Source organism: Crocodylus siamensis, chromosome 3 (genome assembly GCF_052110815.1).
Source record: "Crocodylus siamensis isolate JL-2025a chromosome 3, ASM5211081v1, whole genome shotgun sequence".
NCBI lineage: Eukaryota > Metazoa > Chordata > Crocodylia > Crocodylidae > Crocodylus > Crocodylus siamensis.
The window spans coordinates 211,992,640-212,020,457 of NC_143397.1; the positions used below are offsets into that span (position 1 = coordinate 211,992,640).

At 42.6% G+C, this 27,818-nt stretch overlaps 1 protein-coding gene across 3 annotated transcripts; it reads right to left on the bottom strand.

Moving 5' to 3' along the window:
* On the bottom strand, window positions 1-27,775 carry RMDN1 (regulator of microtubule dynamics 1). Of its 3 annotated transcripts, none has more exons than XM_090040274.1 (11): window positions 27,620-27,775; window positions 26,167-26,284; window positions 23,716-23,803; window positions 23,286-23,327; window positions 20,551-20,710; window positions 16,509-16,598; window positions 15,372-15,427; window positions 12,687-12,774; window positions 11,072-11,102; window positions 8,267-8,400; window positions 1-7,250 (listed from the first exon to the last, which is right to left on the bottom strand). In XM_090040274.1, exons 1-11 carry the CDS (start codon window positions 27,716-27,718, stop codon window positions 7,197-7,199), a joined length of 960 nt encoding a protein of 319 aa, XP_089896400.1. In that variant the 5' UTR covers window positions 27,719-27,775; the 3' UTR covers window positions 1-7,196. The 3 variants fall into 3 exon arrangements, with proteins under 3 accessions (XP_089896400.1, XP_089896402.1, XP_089896401.1); XM_090040276.1 differs by having other exon boundaries at window positions 27,508-27,621; XM_090040275.1 differs by lacking the exon at window positions 23,286-23,327 and having other exon boundaries at window positions 27,620-27,774.
* Window positions 27,776-27,818: the final 43 nt, after the last annotated feature.

Below are 27,818 nucleotides of genomic sequence, written 5' to 3' on the forward strand. Positions count from 1 at the left end.
CTGGAAAACCCAAATTGAGTGACAGCTACATAAGCCTTGCACAGTTAAATACAAATTTTCTTTTAGTATTAAATATATTTTCATCCCTTTAAGTTTGGACGTACCCAAATTAAATATCTGTATCTAAATCCTGCCATTCTTTTACATAGGCCAGGTTTGTCCTATGTGCATAATAACATACAATTTAATTTTAAAGGTGTTTTATCAGTATTGAGGGCATTTGCTGAACTGCAAAGCTGTTTAACAAATAATAAAAATCTTACTCATGTGAATTATTAAATGCTACTTTTAGCAAACCGTGCTTCCTTATTACAGAGAACATTTTGAATCTTACTACTTGTATCATGCTTTCAATATTCACTGTAAATTCCATTATAAATTTAACTTATACAAAATTTTGTACACACAAACCTGATTTCTTAGAATGTGATTAAAACCTTTCTGTAACATATCTATCATATTGCACTGCTAAAAGTGTACGTGCAGAAAAATACTGCTGTACCTGTTGTTGTATCTTTTCAATATAGCAATTGAATTCTGCCAAACTTTATTTTTCTACATATTGGATTCTTATGCTTTGTTTTTCAAAATGCACAATTTAACTGTGGAGCTGTTAACCTGCAACTGGCTTTGCTAAAAGCAGTCTGAGCCAATCAGAATCACTGCTTTCCTGTATAGCAGTTACCCAACAGCAGGACTTTTCATCGCTCAAGTTCTTCTGCCATACTATGTAGAGCTGTTTTCATCAAATATGCAGTACACAAATACATTTAAGGTGGAAATTCACTTAAATGATAATAAATTCCATCTGCCAATTAAATTGGAGACTTATTTAAGATGCTGGAAAATCTATGTGGTTTGCATAAGCAACAACTGAAGAAGGCTAAGAATAGTACAGCTGAACTTCATTAATTTGCACTAATGAATGCCTGGGTCATCCCACTGCAAACTGCTGGATCTTGTGAATCTGTAACTGAACAAAATAAAAAAGCAAGGACAGCACATCACAAAATAGACTTTGTTTATTATTTCCACAACTGTAGCTGTCTTCCAGGATCCCATAATTTTCATGGAGTGAAGTAGTAAAGGAACAACCCTTAGTCAAAATTTAAACATAACAAGGCAGAGGACTGCAAGGCTTCATCAAGGTACTAAATAAACAAATATGAACCATCTTGGAGAACAATGGAAAAATAAAGTATAAAAGAGCATTTACCTTTCAGAACAACAGCAGCAGCAAATTCAGTGCTATTGCACAAGTATATTCAGAGGTCTGTAACAAGGATTTTATTTGTTTCACTCGTAGCTCATCTGCACTGTGTTATACAACACATTCCAGATTATTATTTATATCCCACCCTATCCAGAAAAGTTCCGAGAGGCTTGTACCAGTTAGGTGAGGTAATGAGAGATTGATTCTCTTCCACAGTGGTGAGAGGTAGAGTGGAATAAGTTATGTTTTATGGGAGCTGACTTACAGCTTCTGGGCTCTTTCTGATTCTCTCTCCTCAGCAAATGAGTTAATTGTACTACAAAGTTCCTTTCACAGATGTCCAGTCTCAGACTAATACATACCACTCACTCCCTGTTAGAGAAAAGGCTGACAAGCTAGGAACTTGTGAGGCATAGGATCACCAAAAGCTGAAAAACTGGGTTGAGGCTGCCAGAGCCCTATGGCTCTCAGCCTCTCGTTGTAAGGTCTGTTTCCCTGCCCTCTGATCATGTGTGTGGCTCTTCTCTGGACTCTCTCAAGCTTCTCCACATCCTTTTTGAATTGTGGAGCCCAAAACTGGATGCAGTACTCCAGCTGCAGCCTCACCAAGGCCAAGTACGAGGGGAGAATGAGAAGCATCTGTGGATGCAAGCCAGCATTTTGCTCGCTTTATTTTTCCACTCAGCGCGCTTCATTATAACGCTTATGGTCACCATCTTGGGTCATGAAAAACACTTGCAGTTGCCAGCTTGGATTGTCAGAAATTTTCATTTTTGCTTAATGCTCAGTTTTTCAGGAACCAATTAAGAACATTAAGTGTGGGTTGCCTGTATGACACTCTAGTACATATGCATGATAATTATCTTAATGTGACTGTACACATTATTTCATCAGACCTCTGCTTTATTCAGTCCAAAGTGGACTGGGCTCTGAGAACAAGTTGGGGGCTACATCATAATAGGATTTTGCCTAATGGGCAGAGCTGTTCCTAGGGGTGTGCGGTGCCTGGGGAGGAGGGGTGAGCAGCCAGAGCCAGCAGCACTTGGCAGCAGTGCATGGCAGCCATGGCAAGGTGTATGTGCTGCTGACCACAGGGGCCGCCCCCCAAAGTGTAGGGCCTGGGGCACTCACCCTGATTCACTCCCCCCAGGGACAGCCCTGCTTATAAGGTAGAGAAAATGTCATGTGAATATGGGAGGGGACTGCAGAAAGAAAATTAAATATCATGGTTAAGTTTGTTAAGTCATGGTTAAGCTGACTGTTCCCTCAAGACCAGGATCATCCTGCCTTAGGAATGTCATGGCAACATGATGCAAGACCCACCACAGCATACGCATCTGATAACATGCGCTTCCTGATTCTGGGAACCCAGTTTAAAAGGTATTTGCAACTAGATTTCTCTACTTGTGAAGTTCTCACAACTCCAGCTGAAAGTGCACATAATAGTAAATCCCAAGAAAGGTGCCATGAGATCCTTTTGAGGGTGCAGCACAATATTCTTGCTATTAGGTGTGAAGACATCTACAAATGATTTACAAGACAAATAGGAAACAATGTCAAAAACATCCTGCCTTTTCATGGTCTGTGTGTTCTATTATTTTTTAGTACTCCTAAAATGAGTGAAAGCTAAGAGCTGGCATTTTCTGAAGGGTGCTTTGAATCTAAAAGGGTTGTAGACCATGGGTTAGAATTTCATACTGAACACCTACTATACTAATATAATCTAGAAATATCAGGCTCTCACACTAGATACTCGATTTTAACAGGTAGTTTTGGCTTCAGTTTTTCTGTATCACACCTCCCTTACTAAAACTGAAATAAGACCACTACCACCCATGTTAAAAAGCAGCTGCTAAAAGCACGTGTTTGTTTGTTAGTAGGTATGCAGAAGAACATACGTAAACTGCTATTATCAGTCTGCTATGGCACGTCAGGCCACTTCAGCTGTTTGTTGCATTTGGTGCATGGGAGTGAAAGTTGATGGACCTGATCTCAGCAAATACAATTCAAAGTCTGATGAAGATGCTTTAACTGTCAAGCCTGTTAAAGACTGTTATGTTTGTTTCACTGAAAAAAGCAGCTAAGTTTCTTAGTTACAGTTCCACTGGAAGGGTGCAGTTAGCTGCCAATAAGAGATTAGTAAGACATTCAAAACTCATCTCTTCTCTCACTTCCTAACCTCTGCTCAAGTAGTGAAAATAAAGCAAAATTACCTTTTCTTTCTCCAACCTAGAGCTTCAGCTGCTAACTGGTAGCCAAAAACCAGAGCCAAAACTTCACTTCTCATTCTTGAGTACCAGAAGCCCCAGACAAATGCTGCAGTAGTTACTTTTTAGTATGCCATCATTAGTGTCTCTAACTAAAACTAATGGTGGATATATAATAAAATTAAAGTTTCAGTTTCTAGGGTCGGAAGGGACCTGAGCAGATCATCAAGTCTGACCCCCTGCCATGGCAGGAAAGAGTACTGGGGTCAAATGACCCCAGCAAGATGTTCATCTAGCCTCCTCTTAAACACCCCCAGGGTAGGAGCCAGCACCACTTCTCTTGGAAGTTGGTTCCAGTCCCTAGCTGCCCTGACCATGAAGTAGCACCTCCTGATATCTAACCTAAACCTACCCTCTGCCAGCTTGTGACCATTATTCCTGGTCACTCCTGGCGGTGCTCGGGGGAACAGAGACTCCCCCAGTGCCTGCTGATCCCCCCTGACTAGTTTATAACAGGCCACAAGATCCCCCCTCAGCCTTCTCTTTTGGAGGCTGAACAGGTTCAGGTCCCGTAGCCTCTCCTCATAGGGCCTGCCCTGCTGTCCCCTGATCATGCGGGTGGCCCTCCTCTGGACCCTCTCCATGCTGTCCACATCCCTCTTGAAGTGCGGCGCCCAGAACTGGATGCAATACTCCAACTGCGGCCTGACCAGTGCTGCATAGAGGGGGAGTATCACCTCCTTGGACCTGCTTGAGATGCATCTGTAGATGACAAGGTGTGGTTGGCCTCCCTGACTGCATCCCCACACTGCTGGCCCATGTTCATCTTGGAGTCAATGATGACCCCCAGATCCCTTTCCGCCTCCGTGCTGATAAGAGGGGAGTTCCCTAACTTGTAGGTATGGTGCCAGTTGTGCCTCCCCAGGTGCATCACCTTGCACTTGTCTGTGTTGAACCCCATCCTATTCTCATCCGCCCACCCTTGTAACCTGTCTAGGTCTAATTGTAGCCTGTTGCATCCTTCCAGTGTGCCCACGTCCCCCTACATCTTAGTGTCATCAGCAAATCTGAACAGGGTGCTTTTTACCCCCTTGTCCAAATCGCTGATGAAGATGTTGAACGGTGCGGGCCTGAGGACCGAGCCCTGCGGAGCCCCACTGCCCACGTCCTTCCAGGTTGAGAAGGACCCATCTACTACCACCCTCTGGGTGCAGCCCTCCAGCCAGCTGGCGACCCATTTGACTGTGTGGGTGTCTACACCACAACCCCCCAGTTTCTTAATGAGAATGGGCTGAGAGACAGTGTCAAAAGCCTTCCGAAAGTCCAGAAAGACTATGTCCACTGCTACCCCTGCATCTAATGATCTGGTGATCTGATTGTAAAAGGCTACCAGGTTGGTCTGACAGGACCTGCCACTGATGAACCCATGTTGGTTGCCCCTAAGCATGCAGTCCCCTGCTGGCCCCTCCTGGATGTGCGCCAGCATAATTTTCTCAAACAGCTTGCCTAGGATCGAGGTAAGACTAACCGGCCTGTAGTTTCCCGGGTCCTCCTTCCTGCCTTTTTCGAAGATGGGGACCACGTTGGCCCTCTTCCAGTCCTCCGGTACCTCACCAGAGCACCACAAGTGCTCATAAAAGTAATTTACCTCAGATTTTTCTCCCTAGTAAAAAGATCAATTCACCCAAGCTAGCTGCTTGCAGCGAGTGCTATTCAAGCAACTAGCCATTAGATGGCAGGTAGGCAGTTTGCACTGAACAAATGACTCCCCGAGAAGGAAACTAGAGGAGTGGATGGCTGGATGCACGTGTTCCACATAATACATGGGAAGTTACTAAAAATAATACATAGTTTTCAAAGGGTAAGTTTACTTTGGATTCAAAGTATTTACTTCAGTGTGCTCCTGGCAGTTGTGGCCATGTGGTTAAGGTGATTGACTAGCAATTTCACTAGGGTTTCCCTGCACAGGTTTTAATTTTGTCGATTATGAAACCACTTGTTTGTGTTCCTGATCCTATGCTGCGCATCATGTCTGTTCCCCATAGTAAAGTCAGTTTACTATACAGTAAACATGTTTTGTCCTGGCACCCAAAAAACAAATGATGTAACTGCAGGTAAAAAGTCTCTTATTAGACTGGAACTGCCATGACGCAGTAAAAGGATGGAAGTTGTACAGTATCATATTTTAGGTTTAAGGTGCCACCCAGACTGATACTGGATCATCCCAGTGATTTTACTTTGAAAATCAATATCAAACCTTTACAATCTTCACAGACCTGCCCCCTTCACTATTCCATTTATCATAAATTCTTTTTTAAACCTCTCTTCCTCTTCCTCCTCCATGTCATGTAGAGGCTTTTCAACATTTCCCCAACCCTTTCATGCATGAAATGTCTTCTCTGAATGAGTGCACGTAAAAGGTACTAGTATCTCTTCTCCCTCATTGTTTTTAAAAGAGCCAGCTATCAGTAAAGTATCATGACCATGCAATGTAGAAAATACAACTGAAATAAAACATGTGTATAAACTTGCAAATACCTGGCTCTACAATCTCCCTCCACAAAAAAAATCCGTATACCGATTTTTTTTTTTAATTTTTTTTTTTAAGAGTTTGGCTTATGGGCTCAGGGGTGAGAACATGTCACATCTGTGTGTAGAACACCTATCCCAGGGGTTTTCAACCTTTTTAAACAAGTGTAACCCTCCTGTCTCAGTTTCAGCTCATGTATTCCTTTATATTTTTTTTCTTGTTTTTAAGTGTGGGGAGGGGGGTGCAGACTGAAGCCCCATGAGGTGAGGGAGGTAGTGGGGCTGGGGCTGCATAGTCGGGGTGGAGTGTGGGATGGGGCCACAAGTGTTTCATCCAAGGGAGCGGGGAGGGGGTGGTGGCTCCTGCCACTATGTGTACCCCAGAAGAGCATGGGGGGGCATGTGCCCCTAATTCTGCGCATGGGGCGGGGCTACACTGGGCTCATTCCAGCAGGAGGCTGGGCCAGGCTCTACTTGAGGTAGGCAACGGTGACACTGGGAGAGGGGTTACAGGGGGGCTGCAGCCACTCCAGAATTCACTGTAGCCCCCCCCCGCCAATCCTCTTCTCCAAGTGCTGCCACTGCCTGCCCTAAGCGCAGCCCAGCCCAACACCCCTGCGCTGGGAACAGCCCAGCACAGACCCAGCTCCAGCTCACAGTAGCAGCCCACCCCACCCCACCCCACGGGACACATGGCCCTCATGCACTCCCAAGTTGCACGTGGCAGTGAGAGCCATCACACTCCAGCTGGCAGCCCCATTCCCTCCCCCACACCCTTTCCCTCACAACAGGCTTACCAGCTGGACCCAGCTGCTCTCCACGCTGTTGGGCTGCATCCTAGTTGCTTGCATGTAGCACTGCAGCTGCACACACACTTGCAGCTTTTAATTGGCCACATTATTGATCACATCAGTTCTGCATACCTTCTACAACCTTTTTAAGTACCCCCCTGGTTGACAACCGCTGACCTATCCTCTGATGGCTCATGAAGATGCTACCAGAACACAAAGGTATCTTCAGCTACATTAAGAACGGTATCATTTTACAGAATCCATTTTGAAAATTGTTCCCATCCAATATGCCTGTACTGAAGATAAAATGCAAATATTAGTTGACGGCAGCTTCTAACTGAAGATATATGGTGTTCAGATGACTAGCTTTAATAAGAGCCACAAGTGGAATGGGTCCAATTTTCTTCTCTCTGTGGTTTAGTCAAATTTTAAGGAAAACAAATTACTTGATTCTTATTATTTTAGTTCTTGTCGTATAGAATTGAGCAGTTCCACAGCTTCTTTTTGTACCTAAAATAGAAGGCAAAATATAAACATGAAGAACAACAAAAAAGTACTACTATTTATTCATAAGCTTTCCTATAGCACCCATCCCCATGTGGTTCAAGCACCTTACAACCCCTTGTGCTTAAAAATGCTATCTTAATTACCAAAAAAAAAGAAACTGGGGCATGGTAGTTTAGACACTTATGACAGAACCATGAATAGAACCCTAGACTTGTCATTTCCCAACTCAGTCCCTTCACTATAATGCTTAATTTGCTGACTGTACCATTTCTGTTACATATTAAACATATAGTAAAATAAGCATGCATTCATAGGACCTACCATAAAAAACTGCACTATGTACTTTGCTCTCTTATGTTTTGATCATAATCAAGCCAGAGGTTTCAGGGCCAAACAGCAGTTATTGTATTGAGCCCTGTACTCAAGACATTCAGCTCATCAGTAAACCTGGCAGTAAGGTGCTGTACTTGCTATAGTTGCTTTCAGAATATGCATGTTTATATGACAACTTTCTGAACATTGTGAAGTAATCAGCATTCACTCCTTTAGCATGAGAGATCTAACTGGACAGGTGGCTCCAAAGCATACCGTCATCAACAAGAATAAAGGCATAGTGATTGTGTGTGGTTAACTCTGTTTTGTTCAACCACTTGATTCTACATCAAAGCCTGATTTATTCCATTTTTAATCTGTCCCCAAATCAGACTCTCTTAAGAGTTCCCCTCACAACTCTCAGACTTGTCAGTGTTTTGTTGGTTCCAACAACAATCTGGATTCTTTTTAATTGCAACAGTACCATTAATTAAGAATTAATGCATCAATGCCAGAAAATACCATGTAAGGAACACAAATTAAACTAATGAAAAAGCAATGTTTCTGAGACATGCAGTTACTAAAGCAACAGGATTTGCTGGAATCCAAACATAGCTACAAACTTCATTTTAGTCTGAAATTGTTTTTACATATGTTCAACCACTGAAATATCACAGGACTTTTCACACAGTTCTTATTTTTCCTACCTGCGTATCCTCCTCTGTGTGTGCTGGATATTCCTTGGCTTTTGTTAACCACAAAAGGGCCATCTTTTTGTTGTTTAACTTCAAGTACGTCTTCCCTAGATACAGCAAATTTTTACTGTAGAAGTTCGGTTCAGCTTTACGAGGAAACAGAAGAAAAAAAATACATTTTTTTTTTTACTTCATTGTTTATAGTGATTTTAGACAAGGAGAGCTTACCCTTTTTCTGGTTCTATACATTGTTCATCGTTTTAAATGAAAACTATAGTGGTCTGTACTGGATGCCACACCCACTATTCACTATAAGGTACTGAAACAGATATTAAAAAAAAAAAAAAACCTTAAAGCTCTTTTATGTTTAGCTCAAAAGAGAAGCCAACCATTCACCCTAGACTAATATGAGGGTTTTTCTTGCTATTTCCTGGTTCTCTGCAATGTGAGAATTCAGTGTAAATTCAATATAAAGATGGAGGTAATTCATAGTAGCAGCCATGGCTCCCCTCCCCTTGTTTCTACTGCCACTATGCTATACAAGGTGACAGCTTAGATTCCTTAAGAACCGTTGGAGTTTGCTAAAAGTTTTCGTCTTTTCTATCCTTAGCAGGAGGCAGGTTAGATGACATCTTATAGACTTATTATCCCCAGTTCCATATGCGAGCACAGCTCAGGGATAACACTGGTGCAGCTCATGAATGAAGCAGTAAAGCAGCCAGAGGCCAGTACATATGCATGCATATTTCTTGCATACGTACTGGCCTACTGGCTTCCTGCTGCTTTACCACTCCATCCAGGAAGAACACCGACCATTTGCAGATGCTTCCTCAGCCTAACAAAGGGTGTTTGTGCCAGACAGCTTGCTAAGAAGAGTTCTTCCAACTATTTGAGTTGGTCTAATAAAAGATACCGAATTTACCCAAAGAACCTTGTCTCCCTCCTGTTCTGGTACTCTCACACTTCTAATGCAGTGTTTATATGCAATGTGTTTTAAGTTTGCATACTTCTGTCAGTCCTTGCCATATGTGAACACTCTCTCATAAAAATCACTAGCTATAGCAGACAGTCATTCACAGCCCAGGATCACATCTTTCTCCACGTAAAAACAGATGCTTTAGTTTGCTTTGGCTAGCTGGCTGCTTTGTATCTTTTTTTTTGGGGGGGGGAGGGTGTGTTTGAACAGATAGGAGAATAGTGTTCAATTCTCCTACAAATCTTGCAGCTGAATGGGTTTTTTTCCAAAGCAGCCTTGACAGAATAAAGCTACAGGTGGGCATACTAACATTCAACATCAGCTAGTATGGATTTAAAAGAGCAATACATTCCCTCTAAGGTCCCAGCCACTGTCTCTCCATGTAAAGTAAGGAGAAAACAATTTGACTGTCTTTTTGTCCAGGGGACAGCACGCTCCCAGTTTTATTTATATTACACACCTTTGAGCTAATGCCTTAAAATGAGCAGTTCCCAACATTTTTAGAACCAAAGCACCCCTCAGAAAATCCCAGCTCTTAACTGGACTGTTATGAGATCCTTTTAAAAGTGCTGCAGGGTATCCTCCATTACTTTTCTAACTACAACTGCCCCCCCCAAAAAAAAAACCAAACCCAAAATAAACCAAACACAAAACAGTAGTTCTCAAACTCTCAGACTGAAGCCACCTCCTTCAAATGTGTCGGCTTAGTTTTTACTTGCTTTTTAACTACAAAAAAATAACAGTAGTTTTAAAACTGCAAATAACTTGGAAAGGCCCAAACAGGTAAGAATATTTTTTAAAACTATGGATTCCTATTTGAAATCTCTGGGTTTATCTTGTGAATCAGGTTTGCATACATAACAGTGCTAACACTGTATGGCACCCTTGAGAGAATCTCAAGACCCCTGGTTGAAAACCAGTCTAATGGAGCAATTCCTCTGTTGCAAATAACTCAGAAAAACTACAACAGGTCAGAATGTTTCTGATATGATGGGTTCCTCTTTGAAATTTCTGGATTTATCTTGCAAATCATGCATAGGCATTTGCACTACTTACAGTGCCAATATTATGTGGCACCCTTAAAAGGATCTTGCAGCACCCTACTTGAGAACTGCTGCCTTAAACAAGAATTCTCATATAGATTCTGGTTAAACTATGCCCCTCCTAATTCACTTCATAGAAATGGAGAGTTGAGACTTTCTGCAGGAATTCTCTCCAATTGGTCTCTTTCAAAAAAATTACCAGTTCTACATATGAGTACTGGGCAAGTGGTCTTTGAACTGACTGCCTTTTTCTTCTCCAAAGGCTGCCCACACTAGAAATGCCAGAAAGTGCTTAGCAATATTGCTCTCCTACAAATGATATATAGCAATGCCACATTATGATGCCTTTTTAGAAATAAGTAATTAAGCTGAAGACTACCAAGTAAAACAATGACAGCCAACCTTTTCGGCAGGTGTGCCACAAGGTAAGCCCCACCTCTGTACTTAGTGGCACTCCAACCCCCTTCTCCTCCCTGATCAGTTGTTCTGCATTCTGCTCCCAGCCCTATGTGCTGCTCTGTTTTCTGCTCCCTCCTATATATACCACAGCACACACAGAAGCAGCCCATACCACTTGTGGCACACATGCTGTGAGTTAGCTACCCCTGAAGAAAACAATGCTGCACCACTCCATAAACTGGGGATTCTAAACTTAGGTCTAACCGACTGACTAATGCAAAAGTCTTGGGAGTACATATCAGGAGTCAACATGTTACAATGCATTTAAACCCTGTGCTTGCATGCTTCTGACAAATGGTTTAGAGTCATATTACAGACAAGATACTCTACAAAAGCTACCTTTTTCAGCCATCTGAAAGTAGTGAAGGGCCTGGAAAAACAAAACGAGAGCTCATGGTTAGAAACACGAGTTTAAATCCAGAAGTCAGTTTACTTGTGAGAACACTCAATTTTTTAAGAAAGCAGTGTTTTTTAAATCAAAGGATAATGTTATATATTGTCAACTGAACAGCACATTGTGAGATATAGATATAGACCTATATCTATATTAATCAATTACAAAATTATGCATTAAAAAATTTATCCAGGGCAAAGCTTGGAATTTGTTAGTTTGTTTTTGTTTGTTTTTTTAAAAGGAAGAACTGTATCATTTGCTTAGGATATTTCTGTTTTTTTCTTGTATGTATTTCTCCTGATCTTTCATCTATAAATATAAAATCAGAATCTTAAAGATCTGTTGCAAAATCTTCTAAAGTTCTTTCCAAAAATATTATGTTCTATTAACTGTCCTAGAACTGTTTTATTGTAATTATAATTTTAGGTTATAAAATATCAACACACAGCAAATTGGTTAATGTGGAGCACAAAGTACTGCTGAAATTAGTCTACACAATTATAAGTGATCATTAAGTTAGCGAATGTAAAATATTGCTTCACTACATTACTACACTATCCCTCTCCTGTACTCCAACCTGGAGGATCCGCGACAGTAATCAGCGTGGACACATAACACTAGAGCAGGGGTGGGCAAAACACAGCCAGCCCACTGAGAGATTCTATCCAGCCTGTGGCAGGTCCCTTGGTCCCATCCAGCTCAGGTGCAGAGGGCAGCTCAGGCCAGGATGCCCAATGCCACTAGACACACCTGCCAAACTAGCAGAGGCAGCTGCTGGCTTCCAAGCCAGCGCCCCAGCAATAAGGCTACCACTCCCACCTGCCTACCCCAGCGATTGGAGGGGGTACTGGTACCCAAAGTGGGCTTGGCAGTGACTAGCTGCACTTGCCGAGCTACTGCTCCCAACTCCCCCTACTGCACAATATCTCCAGCGCAGCCCCCATTGTGTGGCTCCCACCCAGCACCTGCTGCCCCATGTACCTTGTGCAGCCCTACCCAGCCCAGCCCACACTTTCCCTCCCCAGGCCCAAGCCCTCTGCTGCTCCCCACCACCTCCTAAGCCCCAACCCACTGTGAAGCTCCTGCTTCCAATCAGCCCATTGTTGCCTCTCCAGCTCCTTTTAGCTGTGCCCAAAGCTGCAAATGGCACCCACTTTTGTCTCTCTCCCAGCACCATTAGGGTTGGGCTAATGCTTGGCTCTGCGCAGTGCTGGGAGTAGGAACATCTGCAGAAAGAGCCGAGCCCCAGCCAGGACAGCAGAATTGAGAGGAACCCCTTGCATTCCACTTGCTCTGGGGTCCTTCAGGTCCTGACACCTGGTCCCATCAGCCACAAAGCTACCACTGCTTAGCCCAGGATCCCCAGTGCGCCTATCACATACTAGGGCTCTGTCCCAGCCCCAGCTGGGATAAGGCCACAGACAGGAGAGGAACAGCATCAGGAATGGGACAGGCTCTGTGATGTGAGTTTTATTAGTGCAAGTATTGCTATTATTAGTGGCACCTTATTTTTGGTAAGAAAAGCCTATGTAAAAAAAAATATATATTTGTTTGTGGTACCTCTTCATAGGTGGAGCTTGGTGGTGTAGCAAATAGCAATGCAGCTATTTTGCTTTGGTACCATGGCATGTCAGCAAAAGAGTAACACCTGCAATAGAAGCAGACAAATTTATATACTTTTCATTTGTTTTGGTTTCACTATTTTCTGGAGTGCAAGAAGATCCTTAAATCTCAGAGAATTTGTTATCTTTAAGAGTGTACAGCGACCAAGCAGCTGAAATGAGATTACAGTAAAACCTAGATTTTTCACATAGGGATGATTTGCAACTCACTTATTTTGCAGCAGGTTGCCAAATTAAAAACCAGCCACTCAGCTGCTTGCTCTGACTTACTTCAAAGAACACCATTTCTCAACTCAACTGGAGCACAGCACTAGTCCTGCACATCTGAACAGATAAATGTTACCCTTCAAAGAAGCTGCAGCACATAGCTGGGACACCTTTAAGGCCCCACATAGCTTTTGCTGTGGCTATAGATTACCCTTGAATATAGTGCAAACACTCATCTTTGGTGTGGGCTTAAAAACCTAAGATGAGAAGAATCTGGATTCTACTGTACCCAATCTGAGTGAATTGTTAAAATAAGTAATAATTCTTGCAAAAGACAATCACTTTGCTAAATTTTGCATGTCTGTTGTTGGGAATTGCTACTGCCTGGCATAAACAACATCCAAGTTCCAGACCTAAAGCAGCTGTAACACATACAGCTCAATCTGACTGACAGAAAAAAGTCACTGTTGTTGTTTCAACCAAATGCAGGCACCTTACTTGTACCACACAGATGCATCTAATCACTCCATCCATTTGCATGTTCTCATATTTTTGTGATAACCCTGTGCACTTAATCATAGGACATGCCACTTCAGTATTAAATTTGCTCCTCTCAGGAAAAGAACCCCTACCTCCTCTCCACCAATGTACTCTTTGAAAAGCTACATCATACTAGATAAAAGGAATAAGAACAGACCTGGAAGTCAACCTTGCAAGTTCTAATCCCTGTTCCATCCTCTATGGAAGTCCCTTCTAAGGGTGTGAAAAGTGGGCAGTATTGGATTTGGACTGATTCAAGGGACAGTGATTCAATTCGCTGATTTGGACCACTGTCCTGATTCGATTTGGCCGAATCTAAAGATTTGAGTCCGATTCAGAGAATCAGCAATTCAGTCAAAAAAAAAAGCTTAATATGTTTTCTCTACGTACCTTGAGGTACCAGGTGCAGCTCATGAATGCCAAGATGGTAGGGCGACTGGAGCACCCCCCCAGGGGATTACCCCACATGCTTGGTGGCAGACCTGGAAGTGGACCAGGAGTACTTCCAGTCCATTTCTGGGTCCACTGCAGAGGACTCCAGGTGCCCTCCCAGACCCAGGAGGCACCAGCTGTTGAGCCGGGAGGGGGTGAGGGTTCCCCACGTGCTCCATGGTGGACCCGGAAGTACTTCTGGTCCACCGCCGAGCATGCAGGAGACCCCCTCCAGCTCCCATGGGACGCTCCATCCACCCAACCATCTCAGTGTTCATGAGCTGTACCTGGTACTTCAAGGTACACAGAAAAAACAGACACAGCTTTATATGGCCAAATTGTCAAATCTCTCTGAATTGAATTGGAGGCTTCTGATTCGATTCAGAGAAACTAATGGGTCTCCTGATTTGATTCAGAGATTTGGTCACTGAATCAGGCCGAATCTCCTCCAAATCAAATCAGTGACCAAAGCTTTGCACAGCCCTCGTCCCTTCTATTCTCTCCCTGAGTTTTACCATGCATGCAAAACTATGCAAGAAATAGCTCAGAGGGATGCTTTAACAATTAATGATTGTAAAGTGATTTAAACATGTAAAGCACTACACAAGTATTACTGGTGAAGTCTAAAACAACATAGTCCAGAAACAGGTTTGAATCCAAACCTACTAGATAACCACACAAGAAATGTGTTAAATTCCTTGCTACAGCATATGCAAAATGACTTTTTGGGGAGGGCTGAGTTGATGCTGGTGTAGAAGAGACCTGGAGGAGTGAAACTTAAACCTAAACTTACTAGTAGAAAGTAAGCACCCAAACGAGATAAAATAACAGTGAAACCCTAGCAGAATGTCACTAGTCCATTTTTCAGACTTATGTTAATACTAAAATAGACAATTTCAGGGACTTTTTAAAAACCATAGCATGCTTTGATAGGAAAAGTGAAAATATTTGTACAGATCTATCATTTGCTCCGCACCAGTCTGTACACACTCCTTAACTCCAGCCTACATTTAAATTATGTGGTTAAGTTTTAGCTGCATCAAAAAGTCAATGATGAAAAGCACTGGAGGTCTGACACTAGAGATCCCCAAATCCCTTGAGGTAGACATTCAGGTCTATAAAATAAAGCTCCACAACTCCTGGGGGCATGCCCTAAAAGTAAATTTAAATCTGTCTGTTATTTTTCAATAATGCAAGGTGCTGCGATTGAAGAAAGAAAGTCACTAAACAACTAGTTTTTATTTCTGAAACTAAAATGATAGGACACTTTGAAATGTTACTTAGAACAATTTTAAAAAGGGTAATCTAGGATGGCTGAGACACTCAGCTATTTTAAAGATTTTTGCAAGTCATTGCTCAACTATTTTATAGTTCACCTACAATAGCTAGAAGCTTTTACTTTGTCACTAGAAAAGAAAACTGTTCAAAAGAAGTAATCTCTTACCAAATGCCCATAAGGTGAATTGAAGTAGCATCTTTGGGATTCAGTTCAATTGCTTTCTACCAAGAAAGACAAGCTTTTAGGTTAAGGAGCAAAAACTGAAACTAGATATGCATTTTATTTCAGTGTAAACTGTACACAAAGTGGCAGGGAGGGACAGTACTTGGTATCAATATATTCTGCATCTGTGTAAAGAATAGACGGCACCAATGATGATCAATCAGTTGCAGAAAGTCTGCAGACTTATTAGATTTGTAAGTGATGGATCATATCACTATCTTCAGATTTTGATACAACATCTGACAAAGTAAAATTATGTATCGTGATTGAGTAGGACTTTTTTCTTGCATTTTCTCCACTATTTGTTTTTCTGTGGCCCTCAGTCTTTACTGAAAGGGCTTGTGACAACAGTTGGCCATCAACAACCCAGACAATACTATAATCCCATTTCTCAATAGCACAACTGCAGTCTAATTAGGGCAATATATTTCAGCAGCTCATATAGGAGAGAAAAAGACTCATAACTTTTTAATATTACTAAATAAATTAGGGGTGTGCCAATAAAGATTTTCTGGGCTGATACTGAGGAGAGCAGCATCCAAATGTTAAGTCTGTTAGGGTGGAGGGTGGTTGGAGATGGGGCGAGTGAGGCCCCTGCGGTGAGGGAGGGAGTGGGGCAGGGGCAGTTGCTGCACAGCCGAGGGAAGGTGGGGCACAGGACAGAGTCATGGCTCGTCTGGGGGGTTCGAGGGCAGTGCCTCTTGCCTCTGTGCACACCCTCAGGAGACATAGGGATCATGTGCCCCCCATCTGTGCATGGGTTGAGGGCTGGCTGCAACAGTGTACTTAGGGCCAGAGGCTGTGTCAGCCTCTTCTCAACAGGGGGGGCTGGCCCCAAGCTGTGCTCGAGGCAGAAGGTGGCACTGGCAGGGAGCTACAGCAAATTTTGAGGTGGCTGTAGCCCCACCCCCCGCCCCGTTTCCAGCACCACCGCCACCTGCCCTGCCTCACCCAACCTAAGCGCAGCCTCATGGTGGTGAAGGATTGTGGGACACCCAAAGTTTGGTAATTATCATTCTAAAATAAAATATAATACAATATATGCATGCTGCTGTATTAGCAAAAGCTTATTTACAATACCTGGAAATGTTCCTTGATAACAAAAGCACTTGCAATCTTTGCCTTAATTCCTTCATATTCCCCAACATCACTGATGCAGATAGCATACCACTAAATTAAATTAAAAACCACAAATTAAACAGATTATTGACATATCTTTAATAGACCTAATTAAAATAAAATATGCAGTTACAAAATGTAATATTGCTCAATATTGCTCACAGACAAAAGGATTATGATTAATTACCCCTATTGTTTGCTTAAGAAGTCATTTAACTGTAATGAACAATTTAAACAGCACAAGTGAATGGCTCTGGTCAATCCTGACAAGAAAGCAGTTCACCATCATGTGAGGAAACTTGGGTGTCATTAACTTGGGCTGCCAACAGAAGCGACTAAACTGAGCTTCTCAAATCTCCTGAGAAGAGAACAGGAAAAGGAGATGAAAAGCAAAAATGACCTCCTTTCTTGCCTAGAAAGGTTCTCCTCTGGTAGAGAAGCAGTAGATTGCATCTGTGGAACACTTTCCAGGTGGAAATTAGGGGAATATCCAGGAACTTATTCTGGAGTGTTGGAGGCAATTTCCTGGTGCAAATGTTGGTATGGTTAACTAGGAGTTGTGCCCTTCTTGATCTCCTGCTCACAAACAGAGAAAAATTGGTGGAAAATGTAGAAGTGGATGGCAACCTGGACAACTGCAACCACAAGATGACTGATTTCAGGATCCTGAGGAAAGGAAAGAAGGAAAGCAACAGAGTAAAGACCCTGGATTTTAAAGAAAGGAGACTGACTTACCCAGGAAACTGATGGGCAGGATCCCCTGGGAGGCCAAGTCTGAGGGAGAAAAGAGCCCAGAAGAGCTGGTTGCACTGTAGTTTAAAGAAACCCAAGGTTGCAGGAACAAACCATCCCGATACACAGGAGACTAACAAGTGTGGCAGAAGACCAAATTGGCTTAGCAGGGAACTCTACAAAAAGGAAACTTCCAAGTGGAAACTTGGAAAAACAATTAGGGAGAAGGGAGGAGTATAAAAGAGCACTACTCAGGCAAACAGGGATGAAATCAGGAAGGCCAAATTGATATTGGAGTTGCAGCTAGCTAGAGTTGTGTCAGGGTATCAAAAGAAGTTTCTACAAGTATGTCAGCAACACAAGGAAGATCAGGGAAAGTTGGTCCCTTACTCAATGAGAGGTATCCTAGTGACAGATGATGTAGAAAAGGCTGGAGTACTCGATGCCTTTTTTAGCTCAGTCTTCACATGCAAGGTCAGATTCCAGCCTACCGTACCTGGCACCATAGTTTGGAGGGAAGGTGAGCCACCAACAGTAGTGAAAGAACAGGTTATGGATAACATTGGCTGTTTTGTTTTGGATAGACTGAGATAGGGAAAGGGAAGGGTAGCAAGGGGCAGGTTACTTCAGTTTGAAAGTATAACATTTTAGTGTTTTTATTGATGATCTGGAAGATGGGATGGAGTGCACACTGAGCAAGTTTGTGGATGACACTAAGCAGGGGGGAGTAGGAGGGCAGGGCTAGGATTCAAAGAGATCTAGACAATTTGGAGGATTGGACCAAAAGAAAGCTCATGAAGTTCAATAAGGACAAGTGCAAAGTCCTGAACTTAGAGCAAAACAAACCCACGCACTGGTAGGTTGGGATAGCTAAGCAGAAAAGGACCTGAAGGGTTACAATGGACAATAAGCTGAATGAGCCAACAGTACAACCTTGTTGTGAAGATGGCTAGTAGCATACTGGGCTGCATTAGTAAGGAGCACTGCCAGCAGATCAAGGAAAGTGATTGAACAATGCTTTCAAGTTATAGAAAGGGAAATTCAAGTCAGATATAAGCAAAAACTCTCTCATGAGGAGGGTAGCAAAGCACTAGAACAGGGTACCCAGAAGGGTTAGGGAATCTCCATTGTAGAGGTTAAGACCCAGGTAGACAAAGCCTTGGCTATGAATGATATAGTTGAGGATGGTCCTGTTTTGAGCAGGGGGTTTGACTAAATGACCTCCTGATGTCCCTTTTGTCATGGAAATTTTTTGAGTATGTGCTGCCAGCACAGAAGAGGTTAAACTGACATGCGCGGTTTGAAGCTGTGAGTGGAAATTTCCAAGGCTCACCCAGTCCTTGCCCCCTGGGTGACCTGCGGAGCTGTCAATCATTGTTGACCTACTTTCCCCACAGACGCATGCTCAGATTGTGTCAGCTCCTGACTGAGAGCATGCTCAGTCAGAACCTGACATGAGGTAATCGGACTAGAAATTTCTCTGCGGAGAGCACGCTGATTGGCTACTAAATTGATATAAAAGTTCTGTGAGCCCCTCCCTCGTGGTGGTGTGGTGGTGTGTGGTGGTGTGGTGTGTGGTGTGTGTGGTGGTGTGTGTGGGGAGATCGCGCGGACCAGAGACAGAGGCTGCTGCTGCAGGGACTGCTCTCTGAGTCAGGCTTTAGGGCCTATTGATCTCCTCCTTTGCCTCCTTCGCTTAGTATTTCGTATTACTCGTTGTATTTCGGTTTTGACTACGTTCATCTGGCTTCCTGACTTACCTTTCGAACTGATTAACGGCTTACGATTTCGGATCACCCTATGGACTTTGTTTAACCCGGTTCCGGATCATCGACCTCGGCTTTCTTCACCACCTACGACTCTGCTCATCCCTCCAACTGACGTTTCCGCTGCTGCATCTTCTGGCTACTGACCTCGGCTTTTCTCATTCGACCACCCGATTTGTCCATTGCTGTGGACTGGCGTCACGCGGTTCATCATCACCGTGTTACAGTTCGTTTTATTGTTTGTTTCGTTGTTTGTAATCCCCATTTATGAGCTGTTGACCAGCCCTGGGACTAGGTCTTCGGACTGAACCTCGTGGGCCAACAGACCCCTTTGTTGTTAATTGTTTGTTTGTGTTCCAACTGTAACTGAAGACCTTTCTGCCTACGCCTGAAGCGTAAGTCAAATAAATTCACCTGTTTTCCTCAATCCGCTCCGAGTCCCTAACTCCAGACTCTACGCCGCTAATCCCACCTGTCCGTATCTAATTGCCACCCCGGCCCACCGTGACCTTGGGGCCCGATCCTTCGGTTTTCCCCGACACCTTTCAACCCTAATTTTCTATGATTCTATGAATAGCTCAGTCACAAAGAACTCTGACCCGTTAGATATCTAGCCAGTTAATTACATAGTAAATAGTAACCCAGCCATACGTTTGTGCAATTAATAGCACGATAAAAGAGGGAATAAACCACAAAGTAACTATACAGAACACATGTAATAACTTTGTGGCTGGTTCCCATCATATCTTCAATTTAAGGTGTGGCCAGGCTAATCAGCTGACCAGCATTCCCAGCCTCAAAAATGCATCAGAGCCTTTCAAGGCTCTGGTGTGGTCCCTGATGTGGGAATGTACTGGAGACCTTCCCAGCCCTGGGAACATACCAAGGAGAAGGGCTCCAATGCATTCCCTTGGCTGGCAGTGCTCATCAGCAAACTGACTCTCACACCTGCAGGAGTGCACAAGAGCCCTTCAAGGCTCTGAAGTGCTACTGTGGCTGGAAGCACTTGTGCCCAAAAGCCTGCAAAGAACTTTTTTCCATCCATTTAGTTGGTTTAATAAAAAAAAATACCACATCTACCCAAAGAACCTTGCCTGCCTACGTCCTTAGACCAACATGGGTACAACCAACAACCTGGTCAGCTGACTGGCACTCCTGATGGGAGCACTGGCATGCTACTTCATGTTACTGGCATGCTATTTGCTGATGCAGGGATTGCAGGCTCCCCCTGCACGTGGCATGGCAGGAGGCACCACTGTTGGGATCATGGATCAGATCCCCTCATACCTCTAACTGAACATTTGTCAGAGGCCCAACAATCATTTTCCGCACAAGTTTTTGACTTTACTTGCAAATCTGGTACTCTAGGAAAGCTTATTTCAAACCCTGCTTATGCTGAAGATGGCTGGATGGCCATATAGCAGAATCATAGTGATTTCTGTTGGTATGGTTAGAGGACAGTGGATGGCAAAATTTCTAAGGTTTAATTACTTTGTATGGCTCACCTTGTGGGCTGCAAAATTTGACTCATTTTTTTCTAGTGCCTTCTTTGCATATTCAAGAGCTTCATAAATCAGTTGCTTTTTCTCCTCTGCAGATGTTCTACTAAGCTGGGCTAGATCGCGAGATGCTCGTGCCAGACGCCACAGTAATTCTGCATCCTCACTAATTATAAACATAAAAGAATGATTAACCATTAAAACCAGTTTTGTCTACAAAGAGCAAGGTCTTAAATCACTCAATAGATCTTAGCTTAGTATTAAAACAACAAACATACCATTCACGTACACCCAAAGGCTATGTGCAATAAATACAAGATCCTAGTCATGGGAGACTTTATTTTCATTTGTAAAGCAACAGCATTCAACTCAGATTGTTTGTAAGGTTAGGTTCCTTTTAAACATGAGGATTTGCAAATTGTGTGCTAAGGGAGGGAGGTGAGGAAGCACATTGCTGCAAGAGAGTTGCATAGGACAGAGGAGATACTCCAGCTGTTTGCTGTGGCTTTTATTTCAAAGGGCACCACTTCTCCAATCAGCTGCCTGGGACTGCTAACAAGGACTAGCTGAGTGGAAAGCAGTATCCTTTGCAATAAAAGCCACAGAAAACAGCTGAGTAACTGTTTGGCAACTCACAAACTAAGCATGTTGCAAACCATTCTCATATAGTAGAACCCTGGTTTTTTGTATGCATGGCAGTTGTATGCAGAGGTACTTTGTTTTCAAGAAATGGATACAAGTTCACAAAACAGCAGTATTAAACAGGAGATGAAATAGAGAAAGCAATGCTTATTTCTGACCCAAGCTATATTTCCTTGGTTTCATGTACACACACACTGCTAATATATGCTACTACATGAACATCTACACATATAATTCTACTGTAATACAATTCATCTAATGTTACTGTATGAGCCACAGTTCTATAGGATTTGTAAAATAATCACTTGTAAAATTCAGAATAAAAATGTTTTGGTGCTTTATAAAAAAAAAAATGTTCAGTGGAAAAGAGCTGTTAAATAAGCATTTTTCTGCAGTCTTGGCATTGCAGCACTGTCCAAGTGAACTTGACTGAGAACTGACTAGCAAAAAATTTCAAAAGTGAAAACAATAGCACTAATAGTGAAATTTGGATTTTTTTTCTTACTTCTGAATGCCTGATATTAAATAGCCCTGTTACCAGTACACCTACCTTTTCTACCTACTCACCACAGAAAAACAGTACCTAACTGTTCTTATAAATTAGCACATTATAAGCTTGAAATGACTTCAGCTGTGGATTGGATTCAGTACATGTACTTCAGTTACAGTAAGTCATTTCAGTTTGCTTATCTAGCTCATGGCACTGGTGCAGTGTGGGGCTAGTCTGCAGATTGGATCAGACCCTACAAAACAGGACTGACGCCATGCTGTGAGATCTGGGCCCCACACCATCTCCCTTGGCCTTGAATTGCCAGATCCAGGGCCCATGCCATCTCTCTTGGCCCTGAATCACTAGACTTGGCCCCACATTGCCTCCAGCAGGTGCCTACATACCGGATTGGCCCCCAAGCTACCTCTGTGCACCAATCTAGTATGCTATCTGACCCCTGAGGCTACCTACAGGTCTGGAAATTTGGCGGGGGGGAGTGTCAATTGCTGCCACAAGTCCCCTGCCACCAAATTTTCACATCCCTGAAGGCCAGATGATATGGCTCCATGGGTCAGATCTCACTTGCAGGCTGGGTACTGAGCACTCCTTATTTAAAAAAAAAAAAATCTATCAGAAAACAACAAAATGTTATACTTTCAAACTGAAGTAACCTGCTCCTTGCTGCCCTTCCCTATCTCAGTCCATCCAAAACAGAACGGTCAATGCTATCCTCCATTCTGGTCATATTAACTCTACCAATCCAAGCCTCTACAAAAGCTTTCCCACTCCTGTGTGAGATGCGGTATCAAATTAAACACTTTTAAAAGATCTGCAATTCCATCCTTGGCTGTCTCTCTCCCATTATAACCTCCTGCTCTTTACTATTAACTCATACTTCCTCTGAAACTGCTCTTCCCTTCCTTCACCCTCCAGCCTCATGCTCTGCCTTTCATGTTGCCCCCAAATTGTAGAATAGTCTCCTCACTTGAGATGCACCATTCACCACTTGTTTAAAAAAAAGAAATACTCACCTTGTTACCTCTCCTCACCCCGTATCCCATGAAGGATGCTGGATTATATTGTACGAGTTGTGACTTCACACTTTAAATGGTTTGAAAGGGGACTTTTTCCAGAGAGCACATGTTTCCTCTTGGAGAAACGAAATGAATGCTTGTACACTGCTAGTTTCGATCCAGAGAGCAGCAATCCTCCCAGTAGAAACATAACACCTGTTCATGGCCCAAGACTGACTCTCTCCTCAGAAACTTTTAGTAACCCCGTTTAAGTTTTTGTGGTTACAAACACTCTTTCATGGGGGAATTTGCAGCCTATTTATTATATAACTCTAGGATTAATTCCTCTCTCTGAAGGCAACTTTTCAGGCCTTAACCTTTGTTCCTCAGAGAGGCAAAAATAACAGCCCAACTCCAAGAAACCGCCAAAATTGCCAAAAGAACACATTTATAACCTAGAAATAAAAAAAGGAGTTCAGGTTATCTTCCTTTAAGGAACTAAATTTTAAGTAAAATATCTAGCTGTTCTCTTTTTTCTCCTTTAAAAGAGCCTGTCCCAATTTGCATCTAGATGTTTTTACTCAACTAAGACATACCATACATGCTTACGAGTCATTCTGTGGTCACAGAAGTTCATGCTTGGCAGAAGGAAAATAAGAGAAGAAATAAAACAGCTGGTTAGCAATAAGAGAGAAAGAGGAAGAGAACAGAAGAAAAAAATGTCCCAAAATGAATTTAAGGTTCCCACGTGATAATAATTAAATCCTGGGCCCCTCTCTTATTCCTCTGCCTTTCATTACTGGATGCTAAGCACTCTCTCCCCCGTTAGGAAACAATTATCAGAAACCTAACGCTCAGCTGGCCCAACCGAGCCTAGTTAAGATTGTTCCTTCCCTTCACATTGTTATTGCTGAGAAGAAAAATCACCGATTTTCCCTCCCACTGCAAAAATGTAAGCCAGAACTGACAAAAGAGCACTATCAATTAAGCCACAATTATTTGAGGTAATTCAACATACTTTAGTACCTGTTTTTGTGCTGGACCAGCAACTGATAGAGCTTTTCAGTTTCCCCACTCCCATACAGGTAGTCTGCTTGCTCTAAGATTTCTTCGGCTTTAAAAAAAGAGAGGGTGGGGATGGTAGAAACAGAAGAAAAAAGGGTTCATAAATATGATAGCCTACTATGCACATGGCAGGTCATTTAAGAGTAAACCAATACAATTAACACCCAAACAAAAGCATCCTGTCACACAAAAAAAATTAGCAGAAACCATGGATCCTAGAGAAAGAACCAAACACATACTTCTTAGTAAACATCAATATACCAGACATCAGAAGTTTCCAATTTTAAATTGGGTGCCTCTATGCTAACCTTTAGCAGCCATGTAATACAGAACTGCAACACCTACACAGCAGCAGATACCATATTAAAAGTACCAAGAGCTATGGGAACAATAAAATAGCTTTAGTAACAGACATACTTGGAAGTATCAATAGATTTTAGAATGCTCATCTGATGACCTCAGAATGGCAGCTTGGAAAGCACTTAGTTCGGCTAATCAAAGTCATACCACATTAAGCGTAAAGTCACATGAAGCCACAAAGCCTTACGCTAGAACTAATTTTATGAACTATTTACATATTGATCTAATTTAGTTAATTTATCTCAGTTAAGCTTACCATTTTCAAAATTTTGTTCAAATGAAGCCACTGAAACCTGCATGAGGACTTGGATTCAGGGAAAATGTCTCCTTTAGCTTCAACTTTGTTTTTTTGTCATTTAACTTTTCTGCAAGGCTCCTCAACTTTCCCTTGTATGACAGACAGAGCAGCCTAATGCTCCAGAAACAGCTACAAAAATCTGTTATCTAAAATCCCAGAAATAGCTCTGGAAGTCTGCTAGCATGACACTCATCTTTTCTATAGAATGCTAAAAATATTCAGCTTATATATACTGATCTTGTTCTGGTCATTCTTTATTATTTATCATCCCATGACAGATTAAGAGTTGGTTGTAAAAATAACGCAATGAACAAGCTGAATTTAATTGTTGGAAACCTTTGTATATTAATTACATATGGGAGTGTAAGTAAATCCATCCAGGAATAGAGATGGGGAACCAGATTTTCTCTTCAGTGTTGGCGGTTGACACTAAGTCGATCCATGTTTTATAGGCTAAGATCACGTGAAGTTCCTCTAGCTGCTGCGAGATCTCAGGTTGCAACTAACCAGAGAGTAGAGCACTTGTTTTGGGAGTCGACTCAGGCATCCTCCCACGTCTGGTCTAACAAAGTTGGTGCTTGTGGGTCAGTAACACTGGCTTCAGCAAGGATGCTGATATACGTGTGGCATTCTTCCTATTTAATGTGAAGGATTTTCTGGAGGCACCATTGGCAATACCACTCCAAATTCTTGTGATGACAATAACAATTCATCCATGTTTCATATCCACAGAGGAGAGTAGGGATAATGACTGTGTTGTAGACCTGGATCTTCCTGATGCCTTTCCAGAAACTGATCAATTACAATACGCCCAAGCAATTTCCCAAAGGAACTGCTTTGCATACTGAATCCTGTGCTGGATCTCCTCATCAGTGGTTTGCTTTCTGTGATAGGCAGCTACAAAGTAAGGGAAGTGCTTGACTACCTCCAGGGTCTTTCCCTTGATGACAATTTGAGGTCAGGGGTGTCACATTCTCAGCCTAGAGCAGGCTGATAGAGCACTTTAGTTTTCTCTATGTTGACAGAGGCCCAAAGTTCAGTAGGCTTCTGCAAAGGGGTCCAATGTGGCCTGTCTATATTCTTTATTTTGCAACAAGCCAAATACTCACAGATATTTGAAAAAAAGATTTATAGCATTTCTAAAAAAGTTGCACAGTCCTACAAACAGCATTTACTGCACTGACAACGTTGATGAGAGTTATTTTATCAGAATAAGGAATAATTTGATCTGAAATCTCCTTTCCCATTTAGTATTTTCTTTATTTCTAAAGGTTCCAGCACTAAAATGAATATCTGCTCAAGGTATTATTGCTGTTTTTAGCTTAAAAACCTGAACCCAGTACTGCCAATATAAACCATGATGTAGAATTCTGATAGTACCAATATAACTCCATTCTTAATCGCAAATGAATTGGAATTTGATGATCTTTAATGAAAAAATAGTAACTCTTGACTCTGAATCCTAAATTGAATATTCTGTCCTAAAAAAGAATATACAGAATTGTATGTCACTAGTTTATTATAAATGGAGCACGGTTTTGACATACTTCTGATGATCTCTCTGATGAAAAACAGATAAACAAATACCATATTTTTCATTTACCTTGGAGTTTAAAATATCCATCAGGGAAAAATCTGATATTAAAAAACAGCATATGGAAGAGAAATTGGAAAGCTTTCCCCAAAATGTGAATCACTATACATCAAGTTTCACATTTGACTGACCCTATATATAGCTGAATTTTTGAAGCTACCTTTGAAACTTGCATGAACTTCAGTAACACAAGAAATCAAATTATAAGCTTCATAACCCACAAAGGTCCCCAATGACAGTGTAAGGCCTCTTCTTAAAACAGATAACTTTTCAAAAACCTGAAAGAAAAAATAAGAGGAAGTTTACTACAAGATTTGACAAAACTGCTCTATAGCTCTCTGGAGCAGCAATTTTGTTCTAAATTTTGAGTATGGGAATCTCATAAATTATAGATTTAAAATATATTTGCCATATAAATAGTCTAACATAATGAAATATCAATACGAATAAGATGGTTTCAAACTCAAGAAACATTTTCCTTTCTCTCTATATATACATTGTGAAACCAGGGACCCTGTTTCCCTACATGTCAGTATACAAACCAAAAGTTCACTTCCAATTGAGAGTAAAAAGGCAGTGTTGATATACACCTCTATAGACTAAGCAAGTGTTATATGTGTAGAGCAGAAGCTTCTGTGAACCCAAGTTCACTTCCTCAGATGCTTGACAGCAAATAGCAGAGTAAAAAGTGGAATAAGTGATTAAAATACAACAGGTAGGCAAGCAGGAGGGAGGGGGCAGGGGACTTCTGGGAGAGGGAAGCAAGCAAAGAATCCACAGGAACAAAGGGATCTCAAAAACTAATAGAATCACAGAAAATGAGGGGTGGAAGGGACCTCACCCCTGCTCAGAGCAGGACCATCCCCAACTAGATCATTTCAGCGAAGGCTTTGTCTAGCTGGATCTTAAAAACCTCCAAGAATGGAGAATCCACAGCCTCTCTGGGTAACCTGTTCCAGTGCTTCACCACCCTCTTAATGAGGAAAATTTTTCCCAATATCTAACTTAAACCTTCACTGCTGTAACTTGAGCCCACTGCTCCTTGTTCTGTCAACTGCCACCACTGGGAACAGTCCAGCTCCATCCTCTTTGGAACTGCCCTTCAGGTACTTAAAGGCTGCTATCCAATCCAGGCAATGACATAAAAACCCACAGACCTCATTTACACCAGACTTAATGCAGTCCAATTTGTGGATGATATTTGTTCCACAATTTGTGTCAACTTGTTTTTAAAGTTTTGCTCCCCCAGAATCCTGAGCAATCCTGAGGTCAGTGAAGCAGCGTCCAGGGAGGCTGAAGTTTTCTGCGACAGAAATTGCAGAACAAGATGTGATCTACACACCCGGCTGCACCAGGTATGGTTTAAGCAGGGACGACAGTTTCTTACCCCAGGGTGCCAATTAGCTCTAGCGACCCCTTCGGTCCTATGGGCTCTGTTTGTTTGCCTCTCCCAGCACTGCCCCGCTCCCGCCTGGTTTCCTGCCGACTCTGTTTCCATCACCTCCTGCACATCATGTTTTGCTCCGTGCTGAACTGTCACAGCACCTGACATCACGAACTTGAGCTCACGAATGCCTGTGGTGCACCTATACGTCCGTCAACACCCCCCGCACCTCTCTGCCGCTTCCTCTGCTCCTCGCCCGCCCGCGCAGCAGCCCCTGGGTGACGCCGGCGGCTCCTCGGCGCACCAACCGCGCCGCAGCCGCTGCCATGGCGGGCCCGGCAGCACTCGTAAGTTGCCTGTGCGCGCCCCGCCCCCACCGGAAGCGGTCCGTCCGGAAGGACAATGCGGTCCCACCTCAAAAACGGTCC